General features: G+C 48.1%; 1 protein-coding gene across 3 annotated transcripts in view; it reads right to left on the bottom strand.

Annotated features, from left to right (window-relative positions):
- Positions 1 to 26,286, bottom strand: part of KSR2 (kinase suppressor of ras 2) — a 288,181-nt gene that overhangs the window by 212,012 nt on the left and 49,883 nt on the right. For all 3 annotated transcript variants that reach the window (XR_005289112.2, XR_005289113.2, XM_038374065.2), the window contains exon 4: positions 2,127 to 2,631. Coding sequence is in view for 1 of the 3 variants with exons in the window: in XM_038374065.2 (XP_038229993.1) it covers positions 2,127 to 2,631 (505 nt within the window). In the remaining 2 variants the exon portion in view is untranslated. The remainder of the gene's footprint in view (positions 1 to 2,126; positions 2,632 to 26,286) is intronic.

The following is a 26,286-nucleotide window of genomic DNA, read 5'->3' on the forward strand; positions in this document are numbered from 1 at the left end:
CATCTGATGAAGTGGATTTTAGCACACGAAAGCTTATGCCCAAATAAATATGTTAGTTTCTAAGGTGCCACAAAGACTCCTCATTGTTTTTTGCTGATACAGACTAACACGGCTACCACTCTGAAACCTGAGCTCTTGAAGGAAGAACAATGGGAAGGCTATAAATAATACCAAGTGCAGACACATGAATGGCTGGGGGGGTTGCAGTGGGGAACAACACAGTTTCCTCACAAGTAAACAACAGCAACTCTCTCAGCAAAGGGCAACCATCACTGGCGCTGAAGCAGCTACACTGCAGCAAAGGTATTTTGCTGCCCGTTTCCAAAGAGCCAGCAACTGCCAATGGCCAAGGAATGAAAGCAGCGAGTCACTCTGGGTGAACTCTGTTGCTAGCTGAAGAATAATGAGCTCAAAATGCCCCTCACTAAAACAAAGCCCAACTCTTCCCACATTCCTGCCTGGGTTTCACCTTAAAAACTCTCAGCCAGCGAACGCCTGGAAAGATTCTTTGGCTGCTCAGAGGAACGAGCCACCTGTAAACGCCTGTGTTCCTCTCAGTAATCAAAAATGCAATGGGTATTCACTAGCTATGCTTGCAGACTGCCCATTGAAAGCTGCCAGGAGGATGTCACGGCAACGTGCTCCTGGTCTAGCGCTGCTTTTAATTATCGGATGAAGAGGAACCAGAAAACTGGTATCTGCAAGAGGCCACTTTTCAGCATCTCTTGCCTATTGTCATTTTGATTTAATTGTTTCCTGCCTCTGAAATCTTTCCGTCATCAGAGATTATCCAGCTGAAGAGGGCTCTGCAAACAACATCATTGAGAGAAGAGAAGTTTGGAAGGTTCTTTGCAGAAGTTTTTTTTAAAAAACGATTAAATCCAAGTTTTATACTTGGCCTAGAATAATGTTATTTCTCTCTCACACACACACATATTAAAATCTAGTACTTGAAATAGGGCAAGTTCTAGGAACCCCATTTTACAGATGGAAAAATGGAGTCACGGGGGTGTTAAGGGACTTGCCCGAAGTCACAGAAGGGCACCCGCAGGGATGCACCGAGCTTTACACAGATCAAAGACACCAGACCCAGCTCAGAAAGGGAGGGACAGAGGTCAGGTGATTTATGGCCACCTTTGTAGCCCTCCCAGCTCCTGGAGCTGACCGGGAATTGATCCAGTGCCCAGCATAAGTTAAAGAAGATAACATTCCCTCTAACCCATGCTCGGCTCCCTCCTGCCCCAGAGCTGTGACCAAATACCATAAGAAAGAAAGCCCATACATGTCAGTACTTGCATTGGCCTGAAAGACCATTAGGTCTGGCGGGCCTCTCCCCGCCTTCCACGCCCCTTGGGGCTAGGCACCCTGACTCAGCAGTAACCTTTCCCAGTTTGGAAAGAACCCAAACCTGTCCCTCGAATAGCATTTCCATGGTCAGAATCCAGCATCCCAATGAACTCATCACCACTTCAGCTGTCAGAGTAGCAGCCGTGTTAGTCTGTATTCGCAAAAAGAAAAGGAGGACTTGTGGCACCTTAGAGACTAACAAATTTATTAGAGCATAAGCTTTCGTGAGCTACAGCTCACTTCATCGGATGCATTTCAGCTGTGACACAGCCCAGGCCAACACGGGCTTTGTGCATAAGGACCAGGTCAGGTTTAGCAGGCTCGGGCTCGGGATATCTGTAGCAAGGGAGGTCTGACATTCAGTGCCAGCCAGGTAGGCTGGGCTGGGCTGGGCTGGGCGGTGGATGGAGTGTTCACCTCTACCACAAACAGCTCTGACAGAGAGCAGCTGCAAGCACACCTTCAGCTTCCTTCACACCTGCCATCCATGGATCTCAAACCTTCAGTTCCTCAACACTTTTGTGGGATAGGCCTCGCCGCCATTTTACAGAGGGGGAAACTGAGGCACGGGAGGTGGACTGACCCACCTAGGGCTACTCAGTGCCCGAACCAGGATCAGAACCCAGAATGCAGCATTCTAGCTATTAAACCACACTCACTCCGAACCACCCCCCAGGGCTGTACACTACTCAGTCATTTCCTACCCCCACCACAGGGCTCCCACCCCCAGCTCCCCACCCTGCTCAGCTTGCCCAGGCACCGCCCCCAAGCTCACTTACTTGGGCGTGTGTGCCTCGTCCACTCGATGGCCCAGCTGGAACTCGTGCGACTTGCTCCGGTGCAAGGCCGTGAAGCCGGGGATGAGGTGAATCAGTTTCCGGGACGACGGGGGCGGTGTCCCCGGAGGTTTCAGCTTGTTTCTCCGCCTCACTGGCGGCGTGCCGGGAGGAGTCATGGTGGTGACTATGTTAGGCGTCCGTGGGGGGGTGTGAACAGGGTGCCGTTGCCGGGGGGATGGCGGCAAGGAGCGGTGGCCAGCTTCCAGCGGGGGGCACAGCCCGGGATAGCCCTCCACAGTCAGTCTCTCCACGTGGGCGTATGTCGGCCCATGGGCCGAACCCGGGTGACAGTAGCGCTGCATGCACTTGGCCTGCACTTTGGGGCTCTGGGAAAGGTGTGTTCTGATCCACTGCATGGATTCGGGCTGGCACACGGGGGTGTTCTCCTTCCCCGTTTCTGGCGTCGGCCACTGGATGGTCCAGTCTTGCTTGGAAAGGCTGCCTCCTGAGGTAACAAACAAAGAGCGCCAAGCAATTAGACACCGCTGGCGTTAAACACACGCGCCTGACTGCAGGCCTGATTTTCAAGGGTGCTGGCCAGCCCCAACTCCAGCTGATGTCAGCAAGAACTGCCAGTGCTCTGAACCTCTGAAAATCAGGCCTCCACGGGTAGGATCTTGGTCCTTATTTACAACAGCCTAACAGAGCCAGGACCTGGCTGATGCATCACCTGCCTCTCACCCTGTGCCCCAGCTGCTTTCGACCAGGACATCGCGGCTGACAGAACAAGCTTCTGCCAGAGAACTGACTGAGCCCACATCTTAACACCTTCAGAGTTGGGTGCAAAGACCTCTTCAGTCAGAACAGAGCCAGGTTCCCTCTTAACCCCTCAGGCCTTTCGGGCAGGAGGCCGTGCATGAGATACTGGAGAACCAACCTCTCAGGACATAGCTTCCTACCTACAGCTTGCCCAGCCAGTGCTGCATTGAGCCGTATATTAGCCTCCTGCTACCTTTAAAGGGCACATTCCAGCCCAAAGGACCCCAGAGGAAACACTAAAATGCAGCTGTCTCTGGGGTGGGAAACAAAGGGCAACTAGCACAGCACAGATTTTTTGGCAGGAGGTGCGGGGGAGGGAGGAGTCAACTTTGGCCAGAATCCTAGGATTGAATGGGCCCTAGAGAATGAACTGCCTTGATTCTCTCCTTCCCATTCCGCTCCCAGAAGTAAGTGGTAGCCAACGCTTCAGTGGAGGCAGTATAGGAAAAGCTTGTCCAGCTGCTCTCGGGGCCCTAACGCTGCCGTCTCCAGGGCTGCCAACCTTTCAGCAGTGTTAAATGCACACGAAAACATGTCCAGTTGGTTCCCAAGGCAGCTTTGGGCCTGCACCCGCCCCCTTGCAGAACAAGGGTCCCGAGTCCAAGAGGAGCGCAGCCTTTGGGACACTCCATGACAAGTTCAGCACGGAAGCCAAAAAGGCTCCACGAGTCACCCACGTGCAAAGCAGGGGGCTGTTTTCACTTTAATCCCTGGATGTGCGATGCACACACAATGACCAAAGTGCTGAACGACGGTGACTGGACCACATCCTCCTCCCGAGTCCCGCCAGAAGATCCAATGCGAGCCTCTCTTGGCAGGAATTCTGCTGCCTCAGGTCAGGACACTGGGGAAATGGGCCTGCCACCTTCCAGGAGCTGACACCCACCCGTCTGCACGAGCAGTCCTCAGCCAGAGAGAGAGAGCACTGGGCTACGGAGCAGACATGGGACAAGTGTGTTCTCCTTAGGGAAACGTATGAATCAGCGTAGATCTGGAGACCTCCACCAAGACCAAGGCCTCTCTGTGCCGTGAAACCACCAAAAGCCCCTGCCCCAATGTAGGCAGACAAGACAGACAAAGAGAGAGAAGAGGCAGAGAGGGGAAGTGACTTGCCCAGTCCTAGCAGATCAGTGCTATAGGTCACCAACTCCCAGTTCAGAGCCTTCTCACTGTATCCCATAGACCCCACCACACACCTCACCACATGCCCTCCCCTCCCCCATGCTTATTCAGAGTAGCTATTCCCAAAGACTGAAATATGACGACAACTTACATGCAACTTCAGAGCCCCCAGGGCTTTCCTTTCACCAATAGACGGGTTACTACTCCTTACAATTCGCATCATGGTAGCACCTGGAAGCCCCACTCAGGGATCAGAGCCCCATTGTGCTGCGTGCTGTCCATACACAGTGAGGAGACAGTCCCTGCCCCAAAAGGCTCACAGTCTAAGCAGAGAGGACAGACAACGGTTGGGAAGAAGTGAGTATTTTCCCCATCTGTATAATGGGGATCGGAGGCAGAAAGAAGATAAGTGACTTGACCAAGGTCACACACTGGGCTGTAGCAGAGCTGGAAATTGAACTCCATGACTCAAACACACAAATCATTTTTAAAACAAAATGGACGTGAGAGAGCAGCTGCAGAGGTTCACAGGGAGAGCTCAGGTGATGGCTCTGTGCAAACAGGCACGAGAGTCACACAGTCTCAAAGGGTTCTCTCAGCTCTCTCGCTTTTAAGCCACACTTGGCAGCTCAGATATCTTTTCCTCTCTGTCTTGTCTAGCACCTCCTCCACCTCTTCCCCCTCCACCCAGGTCCCACGCATCCGGCCTTCCCTTCCTTCTGCTTCTTTGTCCACTCACAGCCTCAAGTGCTGCCCAATGGATTCCACCTTTCTAAAGTGCCACCAGGACTCCAATTGTCTGAAAAGCGCCAGCATCTCTTTCTCTTCCCACCCAGCCAATTCTCACTTTCACATACACACAGACACACACTATGCACTTCAAGTTCTGCAGTTTGTAGAGGAGGGGAATAAATAAAAGAAGCCACACTTAATTACTGAAAGTGCCAACTAGCATAGTGATGGGTACATGTCTGTCTGCGGGGACACTTTAGTAGTATTCAAATGATGAATCAGATTCGAGTGCTCTTGTCCCAGCTCTTTTGATCCTCTCCTCTAATAAAACCTGAATCAAAATGTCGTCTTTTATTTTAAAAAGGGAGATTTTTCACCCTCCCCCACTTTCTTTCATTAATTGCCCACCCTTTCCATGGGAATCATTTTATTTCAAGCACTTGAGAAGAAAAGGAGGTATGGGCTTTGGAAATGAAAGGTGTAGTGTTTGATTAAAAAGAGCTTTGGGGCGGGGGGGTTCTTCTGAATTGTACTGCTAAGGCGTGGGGAGACGTTCTTATCAAAGGGAGAGATGTGGGGTTGGGAAAGTCTGTCTTCAGATTAAAAGTTAGCAGGTGAGTGGAAGTAAGATTTTGAGAGGCTGATGTGAACGTCAGAGGCGGTTGTAGTGCTCAAGTAGCCACTTACTATTTTATTATTACTAGAGCAGAGAGAGGAGCTTTCGAAGAGTTCAGTGGCTTCTTTAGAGGAACGTGTCTGTTACCAAAAAAAAAAACCCCACAGCCCCAAACCACATTTTAATTCCAAACATCTTTCTGCGTCTGTTGCAGAACACAGAGGGGAGTCTTTATTGAGGATGTTGGTGCCACCATGTAGAGTCTGCTGACACACCAGCCCACCCCCAGCCATGGTGGAAGAGGCTGCTGCTGCCTTCATGTTATTAACGAAACCCATGGAATTGAGAACAAAGAGAACTGTTAAAAATCTTATTTCCTTTTCACTCTTCACCCTCCATCTAGCCTGCAGGCCAGGCAATGGTGGCTGGAGAAAAAAAATCTTCACACACCAGCTCTGCAGCATTGCCATGGCAAATGCTCTGTGGGAGGGAACGGCACAGCGGCATATCGAGCAGTCCCACCTCGCTCCTTCCCAACATGGCCCATCAGCCTGAGCTCTGGGAGCTTGTACGAGAAGAGTCCTGCAGAGCACAGGGTCCCCTTGCACCTCCTCTGCCTTGCACACAGCACATGCTTACCGTGACATGTTCCTCAGGGGACCTGAAACAGGCTGATCCAAAAGCCCGCTGACATCAGTGGGAGTTCTTTCCACTGGCTTCAACAGGCTTTGGATCAGACCCGGATTCCCAGGGCTATTTCTGAATGAGGAAGGGATGAAGTGCAGGCAGGACACAGAGAATAGCCGAGATCTGAAGATAGGACACACCAGTTCCAAACAACAATCAGATTCTTCAGGTGACAAATCACTCACTTAGTACATTATAACTTGACGGAAAGGAGCCTATTCAGGCCCAGAAATACTTGCCTCAGCATGACATTCGCAGCCCTCCTGGGGAGCAGCCCCATGGACAGATCTGGTATGACTGGGAAGATTTCCAAATGAGAAGCACAGGGGGGTGGAAAACAGTACCCAGAATGGGACGGGGTCAGGGGTATGCAGGGCATTAACTGATGGTCAACGCAGGAGAGGAAATGGAGGCAAAGGACGGAAGATGGGAAGGAAGTTGTCTCATTAAATAGAGCTAGAGAAGATGAAATGGGGAAGAGAATAAGCCAACAAAGCAGTACATGCAGGAGTGAAGCCGAGGATAAAGACTCCACCAAGTCAAGCTATACTTTGTAGGTTCTACTTGAGCTGAGATTAAAGAGACAGACCTTCAGCTGATGGGTTTCAGAGTAGCAGCCGTGTTAGTCTGTATTCGCAAAAAGAAAAGGAGTACTTGTGGCACCTTAGAGACTAACAAATTTATTAGAGCATAAGCTTTCGTAAGCTACAGCTCACTTCATCGGATGCATTTGGTGGAAAATACAGAGGGGAGATTTATATACACACACAGAGAACATGAAACAATGGGTTTTATCATACACACTGTAAGGAGAGTGATCACTTAAGATGAGCCATCACCAGCAGGAGAGCGGGGGGGAAGGAGGGGGGAACCTTTTATAGTAATAATCAAGGTGAGCCATTTCCAGCAGTTAACAAGAACGTCTGAGGAACAGTGGGGGGTGGGGTGGGGGGGAGAAATAACATGGGGAAATAGTTTTACTTTGTGTAATGACCCATCCATTCCCAGTCTCTATTCAAGCCTAAGTTAATTGTATCCAGTTTGCAAATTCATTCCAATTCAGCAGTCTCTCATTGGAGTCTGGTTTTGAAGTTTTTTTGTTGAAGGATAGCCACCCTCAGGTCTGTAATCGAGTGACCGGAGACATTGATGTGTTCTCCAGCTGGTTTTTGAATGTTATAATTCTTGACATCTGATTTGTGTCCATTTATTCTTTTATGTAGAGACTGTCCAGTTTGACCAATGTACATGGCAGAGGGGCATTGCTGGCACATGATGGCATATATCACATTGGTAGATGCGCAGGTGAACGAGCCTCTGATAGTGTGACTGTTGTGATTAGGCCCTATGATGGTGTCCCCTGAATAGATATGTGGACAGAGTTGGCAACGGGCTTTGTTGCAAGGATAGGTTCCTGGGTTAGTGGTTCTGTTGTGTGGTGTGTGGTTGCTGGTGAGTATTTGCTTCAGGTTGGGGGACTGTCTGTAAGCAAGGACTGGCCTGTCTCCCAAGATCTGTGAGAGTGATGGGTCGTCCTTCAAGATAGGTTGTAGATCCTTGATGATGCGTTGGAGAGGTTTTAGTTGGGGGCTGAAGGTGATGGCTAGTGGCGTTCTGTTATTTTCTTTGTTGGGCCTGTCCTGTAGTGGGTGACTTCTGGGTACTCTTCTGGCTCTGTCAATCTGTTTCTTCACTTCAGCAGGTGGGTATTGTAGTTGTAAGAATGCATGATAGAGATCTTGTAGGTGTTTGTCTCTGTCTGAGGGGTTGGAGCAAATGCGGTTATATCGTAGAGCTTGGCTGTAGACAAAGGATCGTGTGGTATGATCTGGATGAAAGCTAGAGGCATGTAGGTAGGAATAGCGGTCAGTAGGTTTCCGATATAGGGTGGTGTTTATGTGACCATCGCTTATTAGCACCGTAGTGTCCAGGAAGTGGATCTCTTGTGTGGACTGGTCCAGGCTGAGGTTGATGGTGGGATGGAAATTGTTGAAATCATGGTGGAATTCCTCAAGGTCTTCTTTTCCATGGGTCCAGATGATGAAAATGTCATCAATGTAGCGCAAGTAGAGTAGGGGCATTAGGGGACAAGAGCTGAGGAAGCGTTGTTCTAAGTCAGCCATAAAAATGTTGGCATACTGTGGGGCCATGCGGGTATCCATCGCAGTGCCGCTGATTTGAAGGTATACATTGTCCCCAAATGTGAAATAGTTATGGGTGAGGACAAAGTCACAAAGTTCAGCCACTAGGTTTGCCGTGACATTATCGGGGATACTGTTCCTGACGGCTTGTAGTCCATTTTTGTGTGGAATGTTGGTGTAGAGGGCTTCTACATCCATAGTGGCTACGATGGTGTTTTTAGGAAGATCACCAATTTCAGCATTTCCAGGTTTATGGATCTTGGGTAGCAGATAGAATACCCCAGGTCGGGGTTCTAGGGGTGTGTCTGTGCGGATTTGTTCTTGTGCTTTTTCAGGGAGTTTCTTGAGCAAATGCTGTAGTTTCTTTTGGTAACTCTCAGTGGGATCAGAGGGTAATGGCTTGTAGAAAGTGGTGTTGGAGAGCTGCCTAGTAGCCTCTTGTTCATACTCCGACCTATTCGTGATGACGACAGCACCTCCTTTGTCAGCCTTTTTGATTATGATGTCAGAGTTGTTTCTGAGGCTGTGGATGGCATTGTGTTCTGCACGGCTGACATTATGGGGCAAGTGATGCTGCTTTTCCACAATTTCAGCTCGTGCACGTCAGCGGAAGCACTCTATGTAGAAGTCCAGTCTGCTGTTTCAACCTTCAGGAGGAGTCCACGCAGAATCCTTCTTTTTGTAGTGTTGGTAGGAAGGTCTCTGTGGGTTAATATGTTGGTCAGAGGTGTGTTGGAAATATTCCTTGAGTCGGAGACGTCGAAAATAGGATTCTAGGTCACCACAGAACTGTATCATGTTCGTGGGGGTGGAGGGGCAAAAGGAGAGGCCCCGAGGTAGGACAGATTCTTCTGATAGGTTAAGAGTATAGTTGGATAGATTCACAATATTGCTGGGTGGGTTACGGGAACCACTGTTGTGGCCCCTTGTGGCATGTAGTAGTTTAGATAGCTTAGTGTCCTTTTTCTTTTGTAGAGAAGCAAAGTGTGTGTTGTAAATGGCTTGTCTAGTTTTTGTAAAGTCCAGCCACGAGGAAGTTTGTGTGGAAGGTTGGTTCTTTATGAGAGTATCCAGTTTTGAGAGCTCATTCTTAATCTTTCCCTGTTTGCTGTAGAGGATGTTGATCAGGTGGTTCCGCAGTTTCTTTGAGTGTGTGTGGCACAAGCTGTCAGCCTAGTCTGTGTGGTATGTAGATTGTAATGGATTTTTTACCTTCAGTCCTTTTGGTATGATGTCCATCTGTTTGCATTTGGAGAGGAAGATGATGTCTGTCTGTACAGTGTGTATGATAAAACCCATTGTTTCATGTTCTCTGTGTGCGTATATAAATGCCACCAAATGCATATGATGAAGTGAGCTGTAGCTCACGAAAGCTAATGCTCAAATAAATTTGTTAGTCTCTAAGGTGCCACAAGTACTCCTTTTCTTCAGCTGATGGAAATGGACGTAGTTCCACTGACTTCACTGAGCCTGTCTGCATTTCCATCAGCTGAAGACAGAGCTCAGAGAGTTCAGTTCTAAGAACAGGTCACAAGAGTACAAAGTGCTAGCCCATCTAGCCCAGCCCCCTTCCAATGCAGGCCTCTTCCCTGCTAAATCTTCCCTAGGGCCTTATCTAGTCTAATTTTAAATGTCTCGAGCAATGGGGCTTCCGCCACTTCCCTCAGGAGACTACAGAACAGCCTAATGCATCAGATAAATTATTCGGCTATTACAGTGATGAGCATGGTAGCAATGATTAGATTAGATTCAGTTCTTCAATGGTTTTCTCCTCAAATGGCGGAGGGAGAAATCTAGGATGGCAGTGTGCAGACTGCACTGGGGACCTCCATGGGAGCTGATACGAACCCTTCCCTATCCCTCCAGGCTGCGTAGCCGGAGGAGAGCCACTGCGTAGCTACTGCTGACATCTCAGAGTTGGAATAGCCTGCACCACCCATGTGCTCCCTCTTCACAGGGGAGAACTGGCCAATGAATCCACTTGCCCATTCCTCTCCCAATCCAATCTTGATGCTGCTGCACAATCCCCTTGAGCCCAGGAAGCACCAGCAAAGCTAAGTTCCACAGAATGCAGAAGACAAGGACCCAGGGATGGGGTCCCTGCATTTTGCCTCTTATCAACAGTGGAGCCACACCCATGGTGGGCTCAAGGCCCTGAAGGGACATGGGGTGGGAGGATTTGGCCCCAAGAAACTTGATCTTGTCGAAAAATGGATGCAGAGAAAAGCAGCTGGGGTCAGCATGAGTTTACAAAGCAGCTACTACTTCTCCTTGTTAAAAATGTTCTGTAAACCAGCTAATATAAAAGGCATAATAAAGATGAACTCTCAGCAGCCCCATGCTTTGCACTGATACGCAGTAAAGCTCCTCAGCCAAATATCTTAGGCCTTGACTACGTACAAAAGTGCTTTAACAACATCGGTATAGCTAGACCACCACAACCCTCCTAGTGTAGATGGAGTGATACCACGTGACAGAACATTAGGTTTTAAAGAGAAGGCCCCAAAGGTCAGGAATTGCCAAAGATAATGGTGTACATGTGAACCTCACCCTGTCTGAGGCAATGCAAATGAGGTCCCTGCTTTAGTACAGCCCACAGACTGTTTGCAATAACAACGACAACGTAAATCCGGAGTGCCCTGAAGTCAAAGGGCTTACTCCAAATGGACGTACCATTGTAACATAGTGGAATCTAGCACTCAGAAGGGCTGGGGTGCTGTGAAGGAGGCATTCATTTAACGATGAGCATAGAAATCTTTTATCACAAAATATATATATAAAAATAACTGGATTTTTAAAGCGTAATTAATTTGCAAAGAGAAGCTCAATCATTTTGTGTGTGTGCCTGGCGAATTACATGCACCCTGCCTCTATTGTAGGCTCCAGCAAGTTATTTAAAATTAAGCACCATGCCCCTGTGCTGGCTCTGCTCCTCTCTCGTGCTACCAGCTCACAGACAGTGAGCCAGCTAGTACCAGAGCTTAGCACCTTTCATTCTCAAGTCCTGCTTTGCAGACAGCTGAGAACAGAAACAGGGAGAGGAAAGTAGAGAGTACAGGGGACATTGCAGAGAGGAGTTGCCCCATGGCTTAGATGCAAGAGTTTTTGCAGGTATGTGGATATGAAGCTATCAGGGCAGCAGCCTGTAGGAGGCACAGGGATCTGAACTGTGCCATTGTGCAGCCATTATGTAAATCCTTGTGCTCCGGCCAGAGGTGAAAGTAAGCTGGTACGCCCCGGTATGGTGTACCGGTAAGAGCCAGTGCGCCGTACCAGGACTGGCTTTCCGAGAGGGCAATTTAAAGCCCTGAGGTAGTGACGGCGGGGCTGCAGTGGGGATTTAAAGGGCCCTGGAGCTCCAGCCGCTGCTACACCCCGCCTCCCGGGCACTTTACAGCCCTGCCTGAGCCCTGCTGCCCGAGCCCTGGAGTAGCGGCGGAGGGGCTCTGGTGGGGATTTAAAGGGCCCTGGAGCTCCAGCCACTGCTACTGCCCCGGGGTCCTTTAAATCCCTGCCTGAGCCCTGCTGTCCAAGCCCCGGGGTAGCAGCGGCGGGACTCTGGCGGGGATTTAAAGGGCCCCGGAGCTCCAGCTGCTGCTACTGTCCTGGGGCCCTTTAAATGCCTGCCTGAGCCCTGCTGCCCGAGCCCGCTGCGGTAGGGGCAGCTGGAGCCTGGGCCCTTTAAATCACCCCTGAGCCCCGGGGCTCCCAGCCGCCTCTGCACCTGGTAGCTTGGGGGTGATTTAAAGGGCCCCGGGCTCCCAGCTGCCACTACCGCAAGATTTAAAGGGCCTGGGGATTTAAGGCCCTGCCTCTTCCAATTGAGGCCACGCCTCTTCTGGTTGAGGCTACACCCCCTGCTCAGAACTCCGGCGTACCGGTAAGTCCTCTAACTTACTTTCACCCCTGGCTCCAGCCAGCTATTAACATCACTTAGCCAATCTGAGCATGTTGTATGGTGACTGAAAAAAAACACACAAGTTTATGTAACTCAGAACATCCACTCCACCAGCCAATAAGTGTGCAGAGATTTGCATAACTGGGAGGCTGCCAGGCAGTTGTGGGTCAGGAATAGTCCATTGGCACACCAGAGCTCTCTCTAGCTAGGACAATTCCTTCCCTAGCTAAACAGTAACAATCATTAGACAAAAAGGAAAAAATGCATCCGATGAAGTGAGCTGTAGCTCACGAAAGCTTATGCTCAAATAAATGTGTTAGTCTCTAAGGTGCCACAAGTCCTCCTTTTCTTTTTGCGAATACAGACTAACATGGCTGCTACTCTGAAATCAATCATGAGACAATTAATGATGACCAACACTTCCTAAACATCAGAGTAGACTGGCCACAGGGAGTCTAGCACAGCAAGACCACAACTGGTGTGTCAGCCTAAGCCACTGACAAGTAAAGGCTCCAATATTTCATTGCCAAAGACAGTGTGCTGCAGCTTGCCCTGAGCATCTCAGCTCTGTCCTCTCCTCTCATTTCCTATCCGCGTTTAGCCGCTATTCATTGTGATGGCTGACGATGTAACAAGATTGCTGCACTCCAGCATCAGAATAACTGGGTCTTTCAATGGTGGGTGCGTCATGCCTAAAAATAACCTGGTCAAGCTTGGGGAATGTATTTTAAACACACACACACAACTGCCTGCATGCACACAACACGCGCATGTACAGGGCCCTTCGCTTTGAGCAGATTTGGTGAAGCAGGGAATGCATTTTAGAGCAGGAAAATACTATTTCCATAAACTATTAAATTCAAGACAATTTTATTCCATCAATAATGGGCTTTCTTGGACATTTTTATTGCTCTAAGGGAAGGTGGGTCTGGCTGGGAAGAGGGCAGGAGGAAACACAAGATAGGGGAACAGAGACACAATATCAACTCCCAGTCCTGCAACTGGATTGGCATAAGCAGGCTCAGCTTCCACATGGTTTACAAGAACTGGGCCTATTGCATTGATCTATTATTCCATATAACACATAGTAGCCACAGATATACTTTATAGAGGCAACACATTATGCCACACACAGTAGGTGGTGGAGATATCCTTGTAATCGAATGCAGAACCAGTCAATAAGCTCCATTTATTGCCCCTTCACCTGCACTCTGCCCATTAATCTGACACTCCAAATATCTGAGTAGCTCCAAATAGCCACCACTTTTCATTTTAAAAGACCTGCCAGAAATATTGCCCACCACCACCACCCCAGATGACTCTATCTGGAGGCCCAGGTCTAGCTATACCTTCAGTCATGCACCACTCCCGGGTTAATGGTCAGAGCCCTGCAAATCCACAGATATCCACTTTATATCATTTTTGCAGAGTGTGGATCGGATGCGGATACAAATTTTGTATCCGTGCAGGGCTCTATTAATTGTCTGATCTTTCCAAACCCATTACAGTTAAGAGTCTTGGGGGAGATCCCCAGCTTCCAATGGGGTGCACAGCATTTACTTCTAGCCCAGGAAGGTCCCGAGGGAAAGGACCTTAAAATCACAGCGGAAGAGCTATTTTGAATCATTTTTAAGGTTTCTAAAATGTATCATTTGCTGTTTTTCTCTCTTTCAACATACTGTAAACTTGGACTGATGGTACCTATGGCAACCTTGCTTTTCAGACAGAGGGATAAGAAAAAATACCAGTAACCTTTTTATTTTTAACTACAGAACTCAAAGGAAAAAAAATACTAGCAATATTGTAGCATGTACTATACAAATGCCAGCATTTATTCTGTGCATGCCACATATTTCACTTCAGAAATGCACAGGCTAATAAAACCATTAAACCAGTCCAGCAGGTATTCACTCATCCTCCCTCCCTCCATCTCATCATCATCAATTCTAGTCAAATGCTTCTCCTTCACCCCATCAAGAGGAAGACCAGATACTTGGAGGTATGTGTGACAGAAGTGGCACTATCTTTGGAAGATCTTACTGTGTCAAGTTAATGTATCATCATAGCCCAGGGATTGCATGCAATTCCAGGGGGGAGCATGACCACAGCCCTCCAGGAATTAATAACAGTAGGAGACGATTAGGAAAATTCACTCAGGTTGTAACGCCTTCAGAGAGGTATCACCACTTGTGAGGTTCACAAAGTGGATCCTTCACAAACAAATAGACAAATGAAAAGACAAAGAAGGGACTTTTGGATAAAAAGCCTCAGTTTAAACTGACTCAGGGCCTTGGTTCCAATCCAGCAAATGGACAGGACCCTCAGGCCTCCAATCCTCCCTGGGAAGGGTTGCCAGGACTTTGCCCTACTGAGGCCCAATAAGACTGATGGATGATTTTTAGCATGTGCATAGGAACTTTGATTGTTCTTTAGGTTTTCACTGTAATGCTTTCACCTTATATCAGGGCTCGTAACATGGTCTGGTCTGTTTCATCTAGTGGTTGGAGCCAGGAGTAGAGTCAGAGTCATGGTCACATCTTGGTTGTTTATTTAATTAAAATGTTCTTTCTAATTAAGGAAGTTCCTAGGAAATCTCTGCTTTCCCACCAATCTATCAACAAAGCTACCCCGTTTTTTCTGACCTTATTGAAAAAACACATTTCTGTGAAATTTCATACAATCTTTTTCTCAAAACCCTAAGAAAACCACTCTATTACTTTTAAATACAAAACCTAAAGAGTGGGGCTAACCATCTGTGTCCCTTTAAATATACCCAAATATGCCAACTAATGAGTCTGCATTTAGCCACATCCCCAAAGTGTGTGTGTTATATTCTCATCTGGATGCTTAGGGAGTCAGTCATGTGCATGAAACCAACCCATCTTAATGAATAGATATTAGTCATTATGTAAGTGGCAAATAGAAGCCATCTATCTCTCCATTCAACTCATCTGGAGAGGGAATGGATTTTTGGGCCGGGGGGGGCGGGGGCAATCTTCATTATTTCAGAGCTGGTGTATTTGTCTGATAATTGCACTGGTGAGCCAGGTTTGATGAATTGCCTGTGCAATTATTACAGTAGGTTTCCCTTGTTTAGATGCTGAATATTAATATCGTTCTTTAAGAGAGACGATTTCTAGTGTGCGGCAATTTCAGCCGAATTATCCCCCCCCCCTCCCCCCAGCGTTAAGCAAGAGCAAACTCCTGTCGTGGTGATTTATTGGTGTGGGCACAGAAAGAGAGTGGAAAGGAATGCAGCCTTCGCTCCATTAATAAACCCGCAGAGTGACTGGGACAGCAGGGGCCTTTTCCAACACCACGAGCGCAAACAGCCCCTCACAGGAGAAAGAGAAAAATGTACAGGACGCTCGGACTCCTCCAAGTTCGGGGCTGACAGGCATCCTGTCGCCTCACACCGCAGCTGCAGAGATACCTATCACAAGGAGCAGCCTTTGAGGGCTCATCTGTCAGCGAGCCACTGACACATCTTGAGGAAATGGCTGTGTGGGGACATGGGTGACCTTTTATCCCCGACACCGAGCTTTGAAGCCTTAGAGCTCTGCATAAAGAGGATGCAAAATAGATGCGCTCTCTTTCTCATTCGTCATTTATTAAGCAACGTGGCTTCCCAGAACAACTTGGGTGACAGCTGCCCTGTCTCTGGGCTAAGTTGTCCACCTTTCGCGCACTCACTTTCTCAGATTTAAATTAGAGGAGGAGAAGCCCCTTATGAACCATTCCATTATAAAAACTAATTGGAGAAACAGAAGAGACTGTGCCTTCCCTCAGTGAAGTACCTGCACTTACAACAAAAAGGCTGGGAGGCAGCAGGGTTCCATAGAAAAGCTCTTTTTCCTTTTTAAATGAAGGGTGTTTTGGGTCTGTCTCTGAGCCGACCCACGTCAATGATGTCAGTGGGGGCTTTGCCATTGACTTCATGGAGTGCAGGATCAAGTCCCATGATAAAAGGACACATAAGGGGATAGGTCAAAATCTAAGCATAGCATACTGTCATTTACATGGCAGGGAATCTTCAACAGGTCATCATCCGTCTGCCAGTCTACTCATAACTCTACTTAATTCAACCCTGCTCAAGCATTAGTGAGTCTGTTCAAAGGGCCGAGAAGCCATTTATGCCACAGAAGGGCTGACTTTCCGAACCCAGCCTCCAAAACTGTACCTCCACGCGTTGTCCCTGCACAGCCAGGCATTTCTGTGGGCGCAGACGTGTTCAGACTTCCAACTCCTCAAGGCAGGTGTGGGGTGCACAGAACTTGTGAGCACAGGCTGAGGGCCTGCCTGAACACTTGACTCCGTTATCTATATATTTTTAACCTCACCATTTTTTCATGATTGTTCCAATTTCCCCATAAGAGGTTTATTTTTCTTCTTCTTACTGAGTTTATCCTCTTCCACTGGGTAAATATGGATTTAAGCTAAGGCTTTTTGGCTTAAGATTTGACCTCGGTATCTCTTTGCTGTTCTCCCATCTCTTTTATTCACATCCCACTTCCAATTCCAATTTTCTTCTCACCACCTCCACTACCTCCAAATGCACACACACACACACACCTTAAAGAGCCAGGATTGATTGACAAATATACGACGACAGATCATTTTCCCCCTTAAATAATAAGCTCCGTTCACAATTCACTAGTCACACACCATTAATTCTGAAATCCACAGCACCTCTACTGGGATCTCATGTAATATTAAATATTAAATAAATCCGGTTCTGAATCCAAAATCAGTGCTTTATCTCCCACTACAATATTGCTTCCTAGTCTAAGGTTTCATAGCCATGATGGAGAAGAATCTGTTACACGCATGTTAATGCAATAAACAGGTTTTTAATAACCTGTGCACACTATATTTCATGTACTAACACGCTTTAGCTTGTAAGCTATACAGGGCAGGAACCGCATTCTGAAACTGTTCTTTACAAGCGTATTGTCAGCATTTAACACTCCACCATAGAGCACAGTAGGTATATACAGCTAAACCCCCAAAGTTAAAAACTTGGCCTAAATCACAGCCCATGTCAACTGCACAGTCAAGCATAAAAGTCAAGTGCCCTGTCCCCAGCCCGGTCCATTAAGACACAACTGCCCTCTGGTTGACTCCAGGCAAGGTTATCAAATCCAACTCCATGGACTTCCACAGAACCTCCTATGACCTTTCATGGTGCATAACCTTGATTTGCTTAAACAGGTCCTTGGCGGGTATGAGACCCACTCCATCACTCCGCACTAATCTAACTCCCTGGAGACTGAGTAGCTGCTGAATATTGAAAATCATTCTTGTAGAGCTTCATTATGCTTTACATGTGATACATGCAATAATGACCTGCTTTCTCTTCCCCCACCCTTTGCCCCACACCATTTCCCATGGGAAATTAGATGGCTCTAAGTCAGTACTCACAGAGAGATGGATGTAAGGGGTTAACAGTGTCCCTCATTCCAACTTTATTAATATAAATCTTGGCTTCTAAAGATTGATTCTACTATTGTACCTGTGATGAAAACACACAGAGGTTTAAAGAGGCAGTAAACCATTTATAAATTAGGACCTTAAGTACAGCTTTTTTGTTTAAGACTCAAGGCATATATAAAATATATACCAGAAAATACACCCTAGGGTATATGTTAATTCATTCCAGTGGGTTCAGGAAATCCAGCATAACACAGATCTGAGGTTTATTTTCACTTCTCGCCAAAATACATTTTAAAATATAGAACATGTTTTAACCTAAGAATGAACAAATCGATCCTCTGCATACTTGTCAGTTGGAAAGTAGCACCCAGAAAATACAGTGTCCAAATGACTCTGCTGTGATGGTCAAATGTTCTTGACCACTAGATTAGATGGGACAGTCCTTAGATGCAGTGGAGATGGGCAAAGGGAGTTGTTCTATTAGCCTTCCTAGTCTCCACGTGCCATCTGCTTCCTTTCTCCTCTGTTCCCTTTCACGATATTTCACTGCCAGAAACCATAACATCCATCTATGTCACAGGCACAATTTAGTCAGGGGACCCAGTACAGTAGGGTTCCAGTTAGCAGCTTTAGCCACGTTCTATAGCTAGACTAGAGGCTGGGACATATCCAAGTGTAGCAGCCAGGCGCCCGGACTTGATTGCACTTGGAGCGTAGATAGGCCCTACTCTGGCTATCGAAACACACCGATGCCTCGTCATAGCCCAGCAGAGTTTTATCGTGATCCAACCACATCCACGGCGGGGAGCAAAGCCATGTTAGAGCTGGGGACGGAAGAGTTTTATGGAATCTAAGCATTTGTGTACAGCTCAAGCCATTTGTTCAGTTCATAAAGCTACTATCTGCTTGGCAGCATTAGGTTCCTGTAATTTTAACTTTAAACAAATGTTTTGAAAAGTGAGAGCCTGTGATCTGTATTACGGACTGAAGAGCCAATCCTCCCCTGCCCCCACTAAAATTAGGCTAATCCTCCTGGGCATCCTTGCGGTGTGTAAATCACGAAGAGGAAGTCTGGTGGCTAAAGCAACTACGTTCGTTTCAATTCCCAGCTCTGCCACAAGGTCCCTGTGAAACTTTGGGCACATCACTTCATCTTCCTATGCCACAGCTCTGCCATCTGTACCATGGGGGTAATACTTCCTTTCCCTCATTGCATGTCTGTTTAGACTTGTATGTTGTTCAGAGCAGGGTCAGTCTTGCTATGTACATGTACAGCACCTAGCGCCATGGGGCCCATTTTCAGTTAGCTGCTACCAGAATACAGCAGACCAGCTGCTACCACAATATAAATAACCACGTGTGTTTCCTCATTAGAATCTCTGCTCCATTTTTTCCCCACTTTTACCCACCACCGGATTCTCCTCTGCTCCCCCTAAGGGAGATATAAACACAGGAGCTTTTTCAGTTGGAATCAGACTTTCAAGCCACCAAAGCCTGCGTAACTTCAACACTAGACTGACCAAATCCCATTGCCTCTCCACAGCCCCATTTGGCTACAGCCGTGTTTAAAGCAAGCTTAGGACAGGGCAGACATAGCCTTAGCTCTCCCAGCCTTTTTGATTTTGAATATACAATATCTCTGGCCACTTTGCTTTGCCCTACGTACAAGCAGTTGCCGGGCAGCCAGTGGATTCCAGCACCCTTTCATCCAAACACAGACAGCAGCCTAAGATGAGAGTTTGTTCAGAGTTTCGCAATTCCTACTGGACTTGAGCCTGTCTCCCCCAATCTCTCTCTCTCTCAAGCACTGAAGGTGGCCCTGGGATGTCTGCTGCCTGCTCTGCTCTCTGGGCTGAGCAAACAGCAGGGAAAGGCAAATCAGATCCAAACACCCCCGTCCCTCCCAAACAATGCAGTGCCTGGGACCAAACTATTAGAAATGCAAAACTGCACTGGACAGTGTGAACCTTCCACCCTTTGCATATTCAGCATGTGCCAGTCAAGAGGCCTGGGAGCCCCAGCGAAACCCGACGCTGCGGCCTGCAGAATAATATTGCTTTGTACCGGACATCAGTGGAGGGGAAACATCACTGTCATCCACCAAGGTCTGAGTCTCGGGAAAGAAAAAAAAAAGTTGAAAGGATAAAATCACCTCCCAGCACTCGTGGAGTGACTCTCGGCTGGCAGGTATGCCCTCCAGAGCCCAGGACTCTGCTTCTCATATCACAGATTACAAAGGGGAGACCAGCACAGAGCTACAGAGTCCTTCGTGCCACAGGAAGTCTTACAGGGAAAATGTTCAAGCTACTCTGTGCTTTCACGTTCCCTGGCTAGGAGGGATTCTAGGATGAGGGGCTTGCAGTCATGCAGCCTCAGGTTGTGATCTGCCCACATCTCCTACTCAGCCGTCAGGTCTGGTCAGTGCTGAGATGGGAGACTGCCCAGGAGCATCCAGAGGACATTAGTGATTCAGTAGGTGATGCTATTCCATCTGAGTCAATACTGGTAGGAGCACACATTAAAATTAAAAACAACACAGAGAGGGGAATTATCCAGATCAGTGGTTTTTCCATCTGTGGTCCGTGGACCCCCGGGGGTGCACAGACTATGTCTAAGATTTCCAAAGGGGTCTGCACCTCCATCTGAAACTTTTAGAGGTCGACAAATGAAAAAAAGGTTGAAAACCACATTGCTAGACTGCTCTAGATCTCAAACAGGGAGTGGGTCAGCTTCAGCTCCTGGTATGGATGAAGGTTCCCAGGGGTCCTTGCATCATTCGCACCATCCCTATTTCAACTGCTCCCTCTCCCCTACCAGGGTTCGCACCTTTTGGACAGTCCCATTAGACCTGATCATGATACTACTGCTAGCAGATGGGATGACTTGTAACTGAGACCAGCAAATCTAGGCAGTGGTTTTAGAACCCTTTTCAAGAAAAGATAAAAAACCCTAGAGGACAAAGACTTATCAAGATTTTCCACTTATCTAAAGTGTCAGAGCGCTCTATGAGGATGGATCAAGTGCCACTAGCCCCATTGTACCAAGGCAGAAATTGAGGTACAGTTATTCATAGAATCATAGAATATCAGGGTTGGAAGGGACCTCAGGAGCTTATCTAGTCCAATCCCCTGCTCAAAGCAGGACCAACACCAAATAAATCATCCCAGCCAGGGCTTTGTCAAGCCTGACCTTAAAAACTTCTAAGAAAGGAGATGCCACCACCTCCCGAGGTAACCCATTCCAGTGCTTTACCACCCTCCTAGTGAAAAAGTTTTTCCTAATATCCAACCTAAACCTCCCCCACTGCAACTTGAGATCATTACTCCTCGTTCTGTCATCTGATACCACTGAGAACAGTCTAGATCCATCCTCTTTGGAACCCCCTTTCAGGGAGTTGAAAGCAGCTATCAAATCCCCCCTCATTCTTCTCTTCCGCAGACTAAACAATCCCAGTTCCCTCAGCCTCTCCTCATAAGTCATGTGTTCCAGTCCCCTAATCATTTTTGTTGCCCTCCGCTGGACTCTTTCCAATTTTTCCACATCCTTCTTGTAGTGTGGGGCCCAAAACTGGACACGGTACTCCAGATGAGGCCTCACCAATGTTGAATACAGGGGAACAATCATGTCCCTTGATCTGCTGGCAATGCCCCTACTTATACATCCCAAAATGCCATTGGCCTTTTTGGCAACAAGGGCACACTGTTGACTCATATCCAGCTTCTCGTCCACTGTAACCCCTAGGTCCTTTTCTGCAGAACTGCTGCCCAGCCATTTGGTCCCTAGTCTGTAGCGGTGCATTGGATTTTTCCATCCTAAGTGCAGGACTCTGAACTTGTCCTTGTTGAATCTCATCAGATTTCTTTTGGCCCAATCCTCTAATTTGTCTAGGGCCCTCTGTATCCTATCTCTACCCTGCAGCGTATCTACCTCTCCTCCCAGTTTAGTGTCATCTGCAAACTTGCTGAGGGTGCAATCCACACCATCCTCCAGATCATTTATGAAGATATTGAACAAAACCGGCCCGAGGACCGACCCTTGGGGTACTCCACTTGATACCGGCTGCCAGCTAGACATGAAGCCATTGATCACTACCCATTGAGCCCGACAATCTAGCCAACTTTCTATCCACTTTATAGTCTATTCATCCAGCCCATACTTCTTTAACTTGCTGGCAAGAATACTGTGGGAGACCATGTCAAAAGCTTTGCTAAAGTCAAGGAACAGCACATCCACGGCTTTCCCCTCATCCACAGAGCCAGTTATCTCGTCATAGAAGGCAATTAAATTAGTCAGGCATGACTTGCCCTTGGTGAATCCAAACCAAAAAACTTCATTCAGAAAGTGTTAGTTGCTAAGCTGGTAGGTGTGTTTGAATAGCTAACGCCCCACAACGGCATCGTGCTCTTTACGTAAAGCCTACAGATAGTCAACAGGCAAATGGTGGGCTAAATCCAGACCTCCAAATGCTTCTGAATGGACCGCCCCCCCTGCCCACAAAATGTATTCACTTATTTTTTTATTATGATTTTCTGTGGAGTCTGGACCTTGACTATACCTTGACCAAGAAATTTGGACCTTGACAAAAAAATAATTGACTACCTCTGGTCTGTACCTTTTCAAAACCCAAATGTTATGTTGTCTGGAAACAATTAAGGGATCCAACCCATTCTTTGCTCTTTTATAAATCTCCATTACTCCCTACCCCCTCCCACCTGATTTACACCACATTTAACTGTGCTCCCAGGAGTTGCAAAGAGTAGAACAAGTTACTAGGTAATTTCTGAGACTAGATCCTTTGCTTAGGGAACAGGATTTTATTATGAAGTAGTAATTGGTTGAGTGGGAGAGCAGAAGCCCCTTCCAACAGGGAGAAGGAGGGCTGTAAAGTTAATCAGGGGACAGAGCTAGGACACATGGGCCCTAGTGGGGATTTTTAAGTCAAGCAGTGCAAAACCAGGCAGCTGTTAAAGACTGGGTAGAGCCTTATTGCTCACCCAACTGGAAGGCACCAAGAGGGGGAAGAGGGCCATTGAAAACTTGGAGCTATTCTAATCATCCTTGAGTTGTCCGGAAAGAACAGGGAAATGTCACGTCTTATCCCCCTTCCTGCAAAGATGGGCTAGGGAGTAGCTGTCATAGCAACACAGAAGACCTAAGGTCCGTCTAGCCCATTATCTTGTCTCGAACACTGGCCAGCCCCAGCTTCTTCAGAATAAGTTGTAAGAACCTACAGTAGGCAGCTGTGGGATAATCTGCCCCCCACCCCATCCCCCGCACAGGTCCCATCCGAATTCCTACTAGTTAGAGATTGGCTGAAACCCTGAAGCCTAAGGCCTGATATCTCATCCAACCCTGAATCAGAGCAAAGCCAAGCTAGTTTAGATGGCTAGGATGCAATTGGTGGGTTCTGTGGATTCTCTGGACTTCAGGGCATGAACATACCTGAGAACAGCAGCTGATGCTAACCCTCCCTGAGGAGCTGGTTTCAAGACTCGTGCCCCTGACAGAAGCAGGATCATTAACTCCAGCTAGGACCCCTCAGCACACAGTCTGTTCAGTTATATCCCCAATTCCCCAAGCCTTTTCTCTGGGTAGTTAGTTTGCTAAGCACTGGTGAATGTTATGTCACTCATGACAGAGAAACAGGGGGAAAGGTAAGCGTGAGGAAACAAACTGCAAAAGGAAACATGATTACCACACTGGATTCCTCCTCCTTTAAAACAAAGGCCCCAGAAGGCAGTTCCCTCCCTGGGCCCACCAGTCCATGTAGCATGACGCGACAGCTTTCCCAGGGCTGGATGCTGTCGGATGCTTTCATCAATCCACTTTTTCTTTATTAGATCAACGCTGCTCATGCAGAATTCATTTAATTTTTCCTCCTCCCCTTAAGGTATCAGCACAGGGAGGGTTTGTTTGAGTTCTTAGTTCTTCCCTTCCTTTCCAACAGGTAATGTTTCACCACAGATATTTCGCAGTTTCCAGTCCTGAACTGAAAAGCTTATGTCAATTCCAGATAACGGTGCTGGCCAGTGGTTTGAAGAGGGGAGTAGGTGTCGGTCCACCTGAATGTGGTTTACACTGTGGGCCTGGACGGTGGCCTAGTGGTTAGAAGAGGTGTCTGTTCTGGGTTATGTGTCTGGCTCTGTCACCGGCTTGCCAGGTGACCTCAGGCAAGTCCCACTGCATCTGTGCCTCAATTCAGTCTCCTACAGAAGAAGTGGGTTACAATATGAACCTCTTAGGGGGCATGAGAAGGATCAGTTAGCCACTGCTTGTAAAGCGCTTTGAGACCCTCTGCCAAGAGCTGCTAATAAGGGCAAAGAATGATCAGCAACGCCAACCCCGAAAAAAGTCAAGTGTTATATACGGCTCAGCACTCCCACGAGAAGTGGCTGCACTTACTGGTTATACCCGGTAAGGTCAGGCTCACATTGGCTGGTCCTGTGCGTTCTCCTAACCCTCCCATCCCCTTTAAGGAAGTGGGCGCATGCAGCAGTGACCAAACGAACAGGAGGGGGGGAAAAACAGTGCTCTCTTGACGGAGGGCTTAATGCCCCACACTCCACATCAGCAGTGGGAGAAACCTGGAGACCGTTTCAGATGGTTTCAGATGCTGCAGGAAGTGGTACTGGTCATTCAGTGATGGTGAAGGGATCTTCCCTCCAAGTCCCAGAAGCTAGTTCCCTGCATGATGCTAAAGGGCGCTGTGCTGTTTCAGATGCCAGAAGGGACAAAGATAACATGGTCTTGAGCCTTTCCAATAATTTTTGATCCCCTGGAGTGTTTCATAGCGTCGGTGTCTAGTCTCAGTTCCAACATGGCAATTTCATCCTGCATACCAACGTACCTCCTGGACTTTCACACACACACAGTATTCGGCACCTCCTAGACTACGCTGTTTTGTAACATTCCCGGGAGGTGTTCAACAGCAACCATGTTCCACCCTAGAGGTGGCTGCACTTCAGTTATGGTCAAGGGATCCCTATAGTCCATTTATCAGTTTGTAAGGCGCTATGTCAGTGCAAGTTACTATATAAGTCTCCACCATATGGCTTATCCAATGATTTAGCCTCTGCTATGGTTAGGCCTACTTTGTCCTGCCCAGCCCTACTCTCCAGAGGATCTGGCCAGGCCTGCATTGCAGTGGTCAAGCTGTCAACTCCACGGTGCGGTGCAATGTCTCTTTCAAAGCCCACCAGCTGCAGGGGGCAGAGGTTCTGAACTAATAAACCTTTGAATGAGGAATCTCCGAAACCCCTGCAGCTCCTGAACCAGGACTCAGCCAGGGAGACGAGCACTGATACTTCACTAAGCAAAGCTATTTGCATCTGCATTAGTTCACACTTAATTACATGCAAAGCACCAGAAGGGAGAAAGTGGGGTCACAGTCAGGGGAGCAGAGAATCAGTGCTCAGCACAAGTGTTTAGGTTTGAAACGGTAAACTCACCACCAAGGAGGAAGCCAGAAAGCATTGTCTCCGTGCAAGCACTGGTAAAGTGTATCACATGCCCCTCTAGCATCTGCTCCACTAGGGATAACAGCTTATTACTGCTACCAGCTAGTGGAATGACTCCTTACGCTGATGGGGTAAAGGGCTGCACTGAGGTGCTGAAGGCCCAGGTATGGAGTCAGGCACTCCTGAATGAGAGACAGCTCTCTGCCCACTCCGTTCAGCATGCAGGGAAGGCAGTATTTCCACTAATGGCACCCTGCTTGCCAGCTGCTAAAGGACACACAGGGCCCCTGCCAGACAGTGACTGTTGCCCACAAAGCAGGATGGGGATTAGCCTCCCCACACCTGTGTGATGACATGGAATGCTCCAAGAGCCGACGCAGTCACTCTCTGGCCCTGACCCTGGGCTCTGCCAGGCCCAGATAACTAAGCCGAACATCAGCAGACCTGAAGGGATCAAACTGAGCTCCTGGGCTGGGATTCCCAGCTAAGCTGGAGGGAGCTTGGCATCCAAATCCTACCAAAATCCAGCAAGATTCAGACCCTACCTCCCTTGGGCTCCTTCAGAAACCCCAGCCCTAATGGGGTTCATTGTTTGCCCCAGCTTCCCCTCCCTCCCCACACACTGTCCCAACTCCTCACCCTCAAGACCCTGCAAAACTCCCCTGCAGCCTGAACCTTCCAGCCCCGTGCTCCTCCACGGCCCCCCTTTGTCTCTGTCTCCTATTCTTGTCTTTGTGCTTTCTTTCATCCCATGCCCAGCACTGGGTATGTCCTGTCAGTTCCCAGGCATCAGGCACCTTCCCATCCGAACTCAACACCCTGCACTCCCCTCTGGTCCTGCACCAGCCCTTCTCACATGGATCTTGGCACCAGAAAAGCCACCGTGTGACTTTGGGCAGTGCATCACGTTCATCTGCTTTAGATAAGCTTATCATGGCAGGGACACTCTGTGTGCACGCACACATGTGTGCATATACACACACACACACACACACACAGCACCTAGCAAACAGGGTCCCTCTTTGGCGGAGGACTCTAGGCACTACCACAATATCTAGGCTAAATCAGAGAGCTTGCACCTGCCGGGGGGGAGGGAGGGGAAAGCCAGGCCTGAGAAGGGGTGGTTGGACGCCCTTCAGCCAGAAGAGGAGAGGTCTTGGCACCTCGCGGGGTCAGATGCAAGCTGTGTATGTGAAGCAAGGTGCTCTGGGAGAAGGTTAAGAGAAACAGAGGGAGGTTTGACTCAGGGGCTATA

The sequence above is a fragment of the Dermochelys coriacea genome, chromosome 15 (genome assembly GCF_009764565.3).
Source record: "Dermochelys coriacea isolate rDerCor1 chromosome 15, rDerCor1.pri.v4, whole genome shotgun sequence".
NCBI lineage: Eukaryota > Metazoa > Chordata > Testudines > Dermochelyidae > Dermochelys > Dermochelys coriacea.